This window comes from Struthio camelus, chromosome 1 (assembly GCF_040807025.1).
Source record: "Struthio camelus isolate bStrCam1 chromosome 1, bStrCam1.hap1, whole genome shotgun sequence".
NCBI lineage: Eukaryota > Metazoa > Chordata > Aves > Struthioniformes > Struthionidae > Struthio > Struthio camelus.
The window spans coordinates 43,211,268-43,223,049 of record NC_090942.1 but is presented as its reverse complement, the minus strand read 5'-3'; the positions used below and the strand labels follow the sequence as shown (position 1 = coordinate 43,223,049).

Genomic DNA, 11,782 nt, shown 5'->3' with positions numbered 1-11,782 from the left:
TCTAGCTTATTTTCTTCGAGAATCTCCTACAATAAGAATAAATACTCTTTTTACATAATCACTGTAATTGTCAGTATAGGTTTAGATAATAAATTGCAGTGTTTTAGACCTAAATTTTCAAACACATATTTAGAAAAAGAAAGTATGAGACAAATTATTTCTGAAAGCTGAACGCCTGGATATTTTCTGTCAATTCATTTTCAGTTCTGAGCATTAAGTAAATGGCAGAATTTGACTTTGTGTGTGTGGGGGGGGTTTATTTGTTTGTTTTACAGTAATGGCGAAACATTACCCAATGATAATGAACTTTAGAAGTAATACAGTAATACAGGCATTTACTAGGTAAGACTAAAATAATCTTAAGCTTCTTTTGGTATTTTAATATGCTGGGATAGTCTTATCACTCTGCTTCACCTATAACCAGGGAAAAAATATAGTTTATTATATTGACAGGAAAATAACTTAAAATTCTTGTAAAACCATTATCTGTCTTTTGGTGAAACTGAAATTAAAGTATATTAATGAAAGACTTGATGCTTTGGATATAAAAGAGCAAAATCTGTATTGATCAAAGACACTTGAAAAGTTTACAGATAAAATAAAGAAAATTTATTATTAAAACTTTAGAACACTTACAAAGCCAGGAATATGCTACGCTTAAATAACAGCACATGTAAAAACAAGGAACATGGAAAGTTTAAAAGTAAGCATATTTTCTTTTCAACTTTTTGATTAACTTTTTCTGTTTAGAGGGAGTTAGGAATAAAATACTTAATAAATCTAAACCTTCTCATTTTGAATAAGAGACAATAAATGCATCACTTTATAAATATCAAGTTGTACTAACTTCACAAACATTAAGATTTCTAAAGAACTGTCTTTCTATAGAATCTTCTTTTATTCAGGGTATTCTGTTATTTTAGGGAAACAGGACTGAGTACCTAATACGATGCTAGCTTTCTTTCGCACCTAAATTAAGCAATTGTTACACTTCACACTAAGCTACTATTTAAAGTGACATCTGTTTAATTGACATATATTTTTCTCTTTGAATTCTAGGATTAAGATATGGCACATTTTTGGTAAATTTGATAATTAATGCTCCAAATCTTACCAGATGCCATCTTCAGCTTCGTATTTTCCCAGAGAGTTTTTCCCACAAATATTTTCCTAGCATGTTAGCATGCTCTAAGGAGCACAGAATAATAACAAAATTGTCAGAGAAAGTTGTCTTTGAAGTCATGTCAGTATGACGCTTTTGGTTAATTCACTAGAGAGTATCTTGAGGAGACAGTATGTATTTCAAATCAAGTTATGTGGACATATGCATGTTTACAAAACGCTTTTTTACAACATAAGCAACTATAAAAGCAAAAACCATCACTGATGGTCTCAAAACTGCAAGAGCAATACAAGCCTCATCGCATACAATTCTGAACTCCCACGGGGGATTCCATCTTGAATAATCTATAAATAAGCATATAAATACAAGTCTTACCGGGAACAAAGATATTTATAGTAACTAGGCAATTTAAATAACAGTGCAAAATTATAATACGTACAGATAACTTTATCACGTTGTGGATTTCCTGGAAAAAGGAAAAGAAGAAACAGTTCTACTAGCCAGCCGTAATTTCTCTCCCCTTACCTTTATTAGTTAGCTAAAATAAATTAATCAGATTTACAATCAGGAGAATCTGACAAATTCTCAGAATTCTCACTGACAAACCTTAAAACTAAAACAAAGGATAAAATGTTTTCTTAAAAAGTAAACAACAGCACTTTTTAATACATTAATGTCTCCATAAAGGCATTACTGCTTATAACAATAATGATAACGGAGAGAGGGACATACTACAGGGCCTTTCTATTTTCAGTTAGTATCCTCTCTTGTCTTAAAATAAGAAATACTGTGTAATATTCACAATATACACATAAGCTAGTAAATACTATCAAATACAAATTTATGGATGAGAAAGGAAGACAAATTGCTTCTCAAGTGGTGCCTAATCCTGGGATCAAGTATAAACCAGTAGCCTTCCATTTCAGAGGAGTCTGCTACCTAAAAATTAAGACCCAGAGGATTGCTGAGTGTTTCTAAAGCTACAGTAACATATATAATGAGTAAAGTTAATAAATAACTGTTAAATGAAAAGCCGTGAGCCTCACTCCTACTTTTTCAAATGAAACTTAAAAACATATGCCCTAACTTTAGCCACAGGAAACTCCCAGCTTGTGACTTCCCAATAGGTAGAAATGATCACTTCCCTGACAGGGACCATGTACTGTTTCATCATGCATGTTTAGCATTTCATGACAATAATTTCTTTTTCTGTCAATAACAGAGCTTTAAAAAAAAACAGTTTAAGGACTAAATCCTATTTGTCATGGCAAAAAACTTTATAGCTTAAGAATTAAATTAGGATGCAGCCCTTTTTCCCACAGATGGAATAGGTGAGACAGACAGTGTGCCTCTGAGAAAGATTTCTTTTACGACTCTAACATGAATTAGAGAACCAAAGTGACTTTTCCACAGTGACTGTGACTGCTTATGGAGAATGTAAATGTCAGCTATACTCGTTCTCAAATGTGATTTTGCTGTTGCTCCAAAAGAGTCACAACAGACTCAGTGGCTGCAAATTTTAATATTTATATCTAAATAAAACTGATTAATAGCTTATGAATAATACAGAAGCATGCAGTTTCTGAAGGCTCATGTGACCACTAAAGAGTTGCTGCTATGCGCTACTTTAAAAAGTATGTAGCTGAATGCTAATTTCTTTGGCACGGTGAAATCAGCAGAATATGAGAGTGCAATAGAAATAATAATAATACATTTAACTACAATAATGAACTATAGATAATTGTAATCAAAGTGGGACTTTATAATGATCACTGAGGCCCAGATTCAGCAAAATAGAAACTATTTAATTATTCATTTTTGGAACATAATTGGTCATAAGAATATCTTTAAATTATTTGTGAACTGGACCTGAGACAGCACCAGCTGTGAGTAAAACCATAGTTTACAATGTTCTTTATCAAGTAGTGGTTCACTTGCATATTGCATTTTACATTTCCTTGTACTTACTACACAATTTATTTTCACAGGTGTCCTCTTTTGCGCAATTACTGCATGATGCTCCTTTTGCATAAGGTTTTCTTGCAAAATTACCACTACAAAGGAAAAAGAAAAGTTTCTATGGGATAGGTTGCCTTATACATAATTTTAAATAAATCATTTGTTAAAAAAATACATTGAAAATACAACAAATTGCTGACAATTCATTAAAAACCTCAGAATAGTTCTGAAACCTTTCTTTTCATTTTCATTGTTCTGTCCCTGTTACAGAGAACAGTCTCAAAAAGCTGTTGTTTTTCTTCAAGGAAAAATCATCAGGATTTTATTCAAACTTTACATTGGTAAATAAAATACTTTAAAAAAAAAAAAAAGCATGTTCTGGATAGAGCTTGGTTTTAAATAGAAGAGGTAAAATGAAAAGGATTTGAAAGCAGAAAATTTTAAAGCTAACACTCTCAAAATAGTTTAAAACAAATTATTTAGCCAAAAAATCTTGTGAGCTATTTACTGTTGAATTATAATCTTGAGAAACAAATCCTTGATTCAGCAAAATGTCTGCAAATGTCTAACGGTAAGTATGCAGTCTTAGTGAATACTGTGGGATCCCTACATGCTTAAATATCCATCAAACCGACTGAGTGTTTACATATAAAGACCAGCCTGCAGTAGTTATCCTGATGACATTCTCAAAAAGCCTGGTTATACAAATAACTGCTGAGTTTGATCATTTTCAAGATGTATTTAAATCTAACTAAAGTAAAAATTAATCTCTCAGAAAATGAAGTCAGTAAATGAGTGAAGAAACAGACAACTCAGAATCCTATCTGAGAAACTAAAAGATAGTTTGTACAAATAAAAACAGTCTTGGAGAGCCTTGTACCTTCTTATTGGCAGTTAACACACTGGAAATTCACATTTAATGGGAATATGAGTTTTTGATGTGCCACATTCCTTTCAATTAAAAATGAAACAAGCTAATTTACTACTCCTTTATTTTAAAGACGATCTAATTTGTACTACAAAATGTTGTAGAATCCACATGTGAAATCTCCAAGATGACTCCAAGCTTCCAATTTAATACGACCTTTCAACAACCCATCTTTGGGGTGAAGTAGATGAGATTGCTTAATCAACTCATATTTTTCCCCTAGTTTACTGAGATATTGGTTAGATTGTGTCTGGTGATACAACTGTAACAAAGTTCTGAACTGAAACACACTTTTCTCATTTGGCAGGAAGTCTAGGTATGCACTGTTTTCTTCAAATGGGAAAACAGAGCAGGGAAAATATAATAGGAAAAACAGAATAAGGAAATAGAATAGCACTGTCCTTTCTTTCCAGGTGTGAACCTTGTTGTATATTCAGAGACAAAAAAAAAAAGTATCAAAAAGTGAAGCAATTTCTTCCCTCTTGGGAAGACTGCAAAGGCAGAAATACTGGTTGACATGCACCCATTTCCACTTAAAAAGTCTTTGATAACAGTTAAATACGGATCAAGCTACTTCTTCAGTTGTTGTTGTTTAGCTGGAGACAGAATTAAAATTGTCTTTTCCATCTGCCTACAAACTCACCCTTTAGTGAGGGGCACTTACATATAGAATCATGCTGATTAGAGATGTTCTGTTACTAATTGTTCTAGAACCTTAAATGACAATACACCCAGTAATCTGGTAAATTCTGGAATATGGAAATATGTTACCAGACACATCACAAAGTAGTTATGAAGTCGTTTACTCGAAAATAAGTGAAACCTACAGCTCCACAAACAGGAGAGAGTTCCTACTTTGCTAAAGTAGACTTAAGATAAAGGTTCGTACAGAGCAGTAAAACAGAAGCAAGCATTGCTGATACAGCAAAATGCTGAATAAACCCTCTCAATGGCATCTAAAATCCAGTTGTCTCTGATGATATTTGATATTCTTAACCACCTAGTGATATAGTCACTCTGGTAATTTTGATATGCAATTTCCAAATGGAGGAGAAGAAATTGAGAGTGAAGATGACTTGCAGCAAGGATATCTGACTTGTATGCATTTAACTAGTTTCCTTAGAAGTCAATGCATGATTAATCACCATCTCTTCCTGTGATAAAACAAACAAAATGAAGAAACTTTAAAAATGGAAAGAGAATAATTAAAAAGAGTTTGGAAAAGGAAGCAGAGCTGCCACACACTGATGTCTCAGAAGGCATTGTTAAAGGTCTCAGTAGATACTTCCTTCACAGTATAGAATGGAAACTACATGATTTCAAAACGACTCGAGCATCGTAAGTGTGAAGGAGTTGATTTGTTTTGGAACAAGTTGGAACTTTCCAAGGAGAGGGCTTCTGATGTCACAATGGGGCCAGAGACCGCAAACTCTAAATAGTATCTAAAATAACAATGCTAATGCCCAACCTGAGACACTAACAGTTCGCTGGATCCACTGAGTCCAGTTGAGACAGCCAGTTTGGCTTCACCCAGCAATGCTGTTAAGTCTCCAGAAAAAAGGAATTTTCTCACATCCTGTAAATGTTGCAGTACCCTTCACTCACGTAATGCATAAAGCTCTTGGTAATTTGGTAGCTGCAAGTGATACAATATCTGATCAATCATTACAGTTTCAATCTAGTCTTCCCTTCAGGATTCCCTAGCATGTTTATACTTCTTGCTTGCAGCCATGATTATCAGAAATGAGAGTTAGATGTTAGTGTTCAGTTTTTCTAGTTTGGACTTTTTGCCTATGGTACAGAAACTGAAGAACTAAAATACAAAAGGGCCTGTCAACCAGGTAAAATAAAGCATATAGCTGGGAGAGCTTACTGGGATCGCGGAGAAGAATGTCCAGTAAGCTACGTGATATCCTGCTAGATCCAAGGGCATTTGTAAGGCTTTGCTACCCTTTAAAGCAGAATTACCCTGCAAGAGGTAATTCCAGCTGTGACAGCTGTACCCTGCAGCAACTTCCTCATTTTTTCTGACTCAAAAATTAATAAAGTGGGGCCTAAGCTAGAGTTTGGGGTTCGTTTGTTTAAGATTGGCAGAGAAGGAGAGTTATCAGAAAAGTCAACAGATTAAAAACAAAGCAAGTACGTTATCTAATGCTTACGGCTCTCTGGTTAACTGAAGTAGTTGATCATCATTTTCTCTGATTGCATTTACAATGCTACCAATAAATAAAGATCCCAATTTTTTTTCAGCTAAATGTTATTACAGTTGTTTTCATCTTGCTAATATTCAAATTAACAACTTACCCTGGTCCATAGTCACATACAAAAAGTGCTGCATTTCGTATTCCTGCAACTTTCTTACAAAAAGTAACAGCACAGCCTACTTTATAGGAATGGTCCCAAACAACCTAAAAAAAGGTTTTTAAAATAAAGTGAAAACTGTGCTCAGTGGTGACCTATTGGAATAACTAGATAATTTAATTTATTTTCAGAGATCCTATATATTGTTTTCCTTTTGCAATCCCTGACCTGTCTACTCACAAAAAATGTTGCTGGCAAGCAAGTTTTTTAAGATGAACTTCTAAATATTCACACCTCAAGATTAAGTGATATAATCATACCTCAAGATTAAGTGAGCTACGCTGCAAATTTCCAGAATCGCCTACAGAACAATTTCAGTAGAAGTCACTGATTTATGTTCCATGGGTGTACTCCCAGAGACAAAAAGGGAATTAGTGGCAACTTTCCAACAGTTTCTTTAATTAGTTTCAATATTGCTAACTCAGGACTCCAAGAAGGCTTCTCCTGTGTGTGAAAAGGGGTCTGGCTGACTACTACAGCAAACTTAATACAAGTTAGTCTGAAAGCTATGCAACGCTAAAGCTTTCCGAGTTATCTTCCCAACTGAAAAAAAAGACGGTTTACTAGCTCTTATAGTTTGAACATCCTTGCTTATGGTTGGAGATTCTTCCTACACCTTCTGCACGTGACTAACCTGTATTGAAGCCATCTAAAAACTGTTGAACTATATACCTAGAAGATCTAGATGATCTATACAGTCCACTTTTGGGAAACTGAAAGATGTAATGGATTACTCTTAGGATCTCCCCAGCACAAAGAATAGAGGCCTATCAAACTGATTTGAACATTCTCAAAATTTCCATCTCTTCAATTATAAATACTAGAAGAAGTTATGTTCAGCAGATACAATCTTTCTTAGGAAAGGATCTTAATGTTTAATGATATGTTACCTGGACCCTGGAGGAAGGACAGAGCATTTCATAGGCCTCTATGCAACTGTTTCACATGATTTTTTGCACATTTCCATTGTTTTGAGATTTCTGTGTCGCTATTCTATTGGCAGCTCTACATGACCTATCTATTTATGATTTGTAAATATTACTCATTTTCAGTTTTGTGCCTGAACCTACAAGCTCATTGATCATGCAGAGTCTTTGCCTATCAATTTTGAAGCAATATGTACTTTTACATTTTCATTAGTGCTTAACTCATACACTCTAGTTGTTTTTTTCCAGTGATTAGTTCCCTTTCTATTCCTGCCTGAAATGCCTGAAGGTTTTGTTATGACTTAATATTTTATATTAAGGGCAAACCAACTAACAATTAAGAAATAAGTAATCTGAATTGGGGGAAAGAAATGCTAGAATTATGGAAGTTCTTTCACTTTTCTTTTAGAGTGATTTTACTTCTATGTAGACTAGGTAGAACAGAACATTTTAAAAAGGTAGGAGCTACCTTGCTACATAAGTTTTTATAATTTATCATGCCAAAGAAAAAATGAAGAATACTGTCCTGAGATATTGTCCAGTTCCAACCTTCTAAGGACGTACTGCCCAATAAACAGTAAAATATAAGTCCTCCAACTTTGCTTTTGAATTTGTTACAGGCAGAACCCGGTGCAGAAAACAGGAATTAACACTTGAGGAGAAATAAGTGAGAAAAGACATGAAAAGGGGTGCAAGAAGTCTCAAACAGAAAATGCTTGGCAAATAATTCTGGTAACTTCGAGTTTGCTATTTTCATTTCCTAATCTGAAGTCCATTCAAAAAGAACTGTCAGCTATTACTGTGTCTGGCAACAGTTTCACTGTCTGTAAGTCTACTGTACAGCCTTTTCATTCATAAATTGAACAAGGAGCAGTCTAAGTAGCTTTTCATACTGAGGTAAGAACTTAAATAGTCATTTTACCAGCTCAGATTTGAGTCTATGTTAACATTGTCTACTGTTTGAGATCAGTGAAACATTGCACGTTTAGTAATAGCTGAAACTAATCCTGCTGGCAAAGGTTATTTTTAAAATATGGGAATGCATACACACATTTTAAACAGTAAGTGTTTAGATAAAAACTTTACTTTCTCCACACAGAATTACGTTTGTCAGAATTACCACTGAAAAATCAGAACTATCTCACAAATGGCCTCTTCTGTTGTTGATGCTCTTTTTTTCCCCCCTACCTTTCTCTCATAACATTTATAAAAAGAATACAATTTACTTTGGCTGAATTTCCATTTTCTCCTTCTGCTAATATTTTTACTGAGTTCTCATAGACATTCTACAGTTACTGTGATTATTTCAAACAGTACCTCCAAACTTACAGAATTCCAAGCTATGCAGAACTTGAAATGATTTTTTAGAGTTCACGTAGTAATGACACTATGAAATGAATAGAGGCATTTTCAGTGAGGATAATATTGTAGTAAAGGCAAGAAAATTAACCAGTGCAGGGGTAACCTACAGTATAGCCATAGCCTGAGATTCCAAGAGAAGACAGTAAACTCACAGTTGCTGCAAATCATATATACAATTCTATTAAATATTTACAGCCCCTACTGATCTATCTGGTAGGGACTGTACCATAAACTATACAGAACATTCTGCCAAAGATAGCTCTTACCTGAGTGTAATGACCACACACCCCTGTACATCTCTGTGTCTCGTAAGTATAGAATTTGATCTCATCATACCAGGAGTTAATGGCACCAATGGCACTGAATGTTTGATGACTTCCAGCCCAAATATTCTCTCCAACAACTGTAAAATTAGGATGGCACTGGTATTTCTTCTTTAAGTGTATATTATGTTTAAAAATGCATTTATTTGCCCATGCCCTGGCAGTCCTTGCCAAGGCTGCATCCCAAGTCTGGAAAACATGAAAGTTGAAATAGTTGTGCAATGCTAAGTTACAACAGAATTTGTAACAAGCATGTGAAAACAGTCAGAGAGAATAAAGTAGAAATGAGGCATTATATATTGGAATTACACAAAAACAGGCTTTCTGTTATTCAGGCAAGTAGCTGTGTTTTATTTTCACTGACTCTTCCTGTTGCAGCACAGAAATATAAACTGATTGCATTAGAAAATATATTTTATTCCTCCTTTCCTGTCAAAAATAAACTTTGTAAGAGCACTTGCTAGCAACTGAAAAAAATGTTTGCCATGCATTTTTATCTTCAGATAAGAAGTTACTTTCATTCACATTAAGTAGCCTTTGTTAATTATATTATTAAGTATTAACACTAATTAGAACTTTGTTATATTTTTCTTTTAAATAGCTCATTAAGAATTTCTATCATCTACATAAAAAACAAACAAAAGTAAAATGCACAGCTACTAAGGATTCAGATGTATACATTTGAAATATTTTTATCTGAAGAAGACCCTCTGGCAACGAATACAAACTCCTTCCACAGTAATGCTTTAAATACACAATAGAGCATTCTACAAAGGCTGCTTCATAAGGTAAGTATGTCAATGACTGGCCAATAACTCATTCGGCTGAACTCTTATTTCTTTGCAGCATGTCACAGTCACGCAACTTTTAATTCCTGAACATGCATGACCTTCAGTATTTGTGTTCCACTCAAAATTGTTTTCAGCAGGTTTCTGTTACCCTTAAAGTACTCTTAAAGTTTTATGTCTTATGTAAAAGTTCCATATTTCATTGCCTAAGCTTATGAGCAAACATAGATTTCAGTACATTCTTACCCTCTACGCAGATCTTTCAAAAACTGTTCTGGCTGCTGATACTGTTTTTTCCTCAAGGTCTGTAGTTCTTTCTACATGCATGCTACCTAAATTCATTATTTCTCCTGGTTTTCCTACTCTTTAATACTAAAACTAGGTGCAGCATCTTTTACAGCTTCTTCGTTTCCAAGGTGATATTTGTCATTCCAGCTTCAATCCCATACATACACAAGCCATACATACACAAGCCACTAATATCAGAGTAAACAACTATTCCCAAGCTTTCCTTCACTATTCCTTTAACTGTCTTTGCTCATCACACTTTCCTTTTCTTGTACAGAACTGCACTAATCATTAAACATCCACTTTTTCTAACATCTTTAGTTTAGTTTAACTCTTTCAAGCCAAATTTTTCAAGTGCAATTTGTTTCAGCAAAGAGGCAAAGATCTTCCTTGCTCCTAGAAATCCTCTTCAGCCCTGGCATTGCATTTCATATCCTTGTTCCTGGCACAGAGCCAAACGCTCTCCTGTCTGGATCTGTTTTGGTGACTGGCCTGTTGCTTCTTCTTAACAAGAAATCCCTTGGGCACGCAGGACCAGCTCATGCAGTTTGGGGCTAACATGAACCTCCAGCTTGCCTGTTCAATCAAGTCCTAATGTATGTTGTTTCCAATTCATCTGTCTACAACTGACTCAAAGATCTCTTGCCAAGTGAACTTAGAGATACTTGACTGTAAGGCAGCAATTATGTGTCAGTCACCTTGCGCAGAGATCTCCCAGAGACCCCCCCCTCTCCCCCCGCACCCCCGACAGGCCGGTCCCTACCATGTACCGCATGTTGCTGGCGGCAGGCTTGACCCTGGCGCGGCAGTCGTTATGGCCGCGCACGCAGTCCTCGATGAAGGTCTTGTCCGTGATGCTCGGGAAGGTGGGCGACTTCCCGCCCGCGCCCCTCAGCACCGACCAGAGCGCCAGCACCGCCAGCCACGGCCTCATGGCTGCCGCCGGCTCCAACGGTCACTGGCGAGGCACCAACAGCTGCAGCCCCGCCCTGCCCCCCCCCAGCCCTGCCCCTTCCGGAACCTTCCGCGCAGGTGGCGGCAGCGGCCTCGCCTGGGGAAGCCCTCACCCAAGCGGCCCCCTGCGGGTCTGGGGGCGGCCGTCTCCCCTGTCTGCCTCTAAGGCGATGAGGCGGAGCAGCACCGCGGCGGGTTGCTCCGTGTGTCCCTCGCCCCCGCAGGCGCTCCCCAGGCCGGCAGGAGTCACCACCTCCCTTGAGGACAGGCCTGGGCGCTGGTGCCTAGGCAAGGGTCTCTCAACACAGAGGTGTCGGGGGTGGGGGGGGGGGGTGAGTTAACTTTGCTGACGGCTGCCAGCGTTATGGAGAAGCTAAGTCTCCATCGATCTGGCGTGGAAAATGTTTTAAAACGTGATCTTAACAACATCATCTCAGGCGTGGTGCTGGTCGTCTTTCCCTTCAGGACTGCCTGGGGGCTGGGTCCATCCTCGGCTCCCTAAGAAAGCGCCTGCCATGGGGAACGATGCTGGAGAGTGGCGGCAGATTCCCAGCCGACTCCTTCCAGCGCCCAGAGCAGCGCGCTGGGGCGACGGAGCCGCATCTGTGAGACCCCGATGAGGGACATGAGGATGCTCGGCCGCGCCGTTACCGCTGCCCGCCGCGGCGCCTCCCTCGCAAGCAGCACCCAGCGCTCCGCCGCCCGCCAGGGGGCGCCGTGGCGCTGCCAGGCGGCGGCGCGGGCGCTTCTCTTCCCCTCTCGGCCGCCGC

General features: G+C 37.5%; 1 protein-coding gene across 1 annotated transcript; it reads right to left on the bottom strand.

The window, feature by feature from the left end:
• Positions 1-656: 656 nt before the first annotated feature.
• On the bottom strand, positions 657-11,003 carry LOC104140702 (GLIPR1-like protein 1). Its single transcript, XM_068935913.1, has 6 exons — positions 10,822-11,003; positions 8,926-9,171; positions 6,315-6,418; positions 3,092-3,177; positions 1,563-1,589; positions 657-1,467 (listed from the first exon to the last, which is right to left on the bottom strand). Exons 1-6 carry the CDS (start codon positions 10,990-10,992, stop codon positions 1,313-1,315), a joined length of 789 nt encoding a protein of 262 aa, XP_068792014.1. The 5' UTR covers positions 10,993-11,003; the 3' UTR covers positions 657-1,312.
• Between the last annotated feature and the right edge of the window lie 779 nt (positions 11,004-11,782).

Excerpts from the sequence above, each read along its gene's own strand:
- LOC104140702 (XM_068935913.1), bottom strand. The coding sequence starts at position 10,992 with ATGAGGCCGTGGCTGGCGGTGCTGGCGCTCTGGTCGGTGCTGAGGGGC. Across the intron at positions 9,172-10,821 it reads CCAGCAACATGCGGTACATG|ACTTGGGATGCAGCCTTGGC; the intron begins GTAGGGACCGGC and ends CATGTTTTCCAG. Across the intron at positions 1,468-1,562 it reads ACAACGTGATAAAGTTATCT|ATTATTCAAGATGGAATCCC; the intron begins GTACGTATTATA and ends GCTTATTTATAG.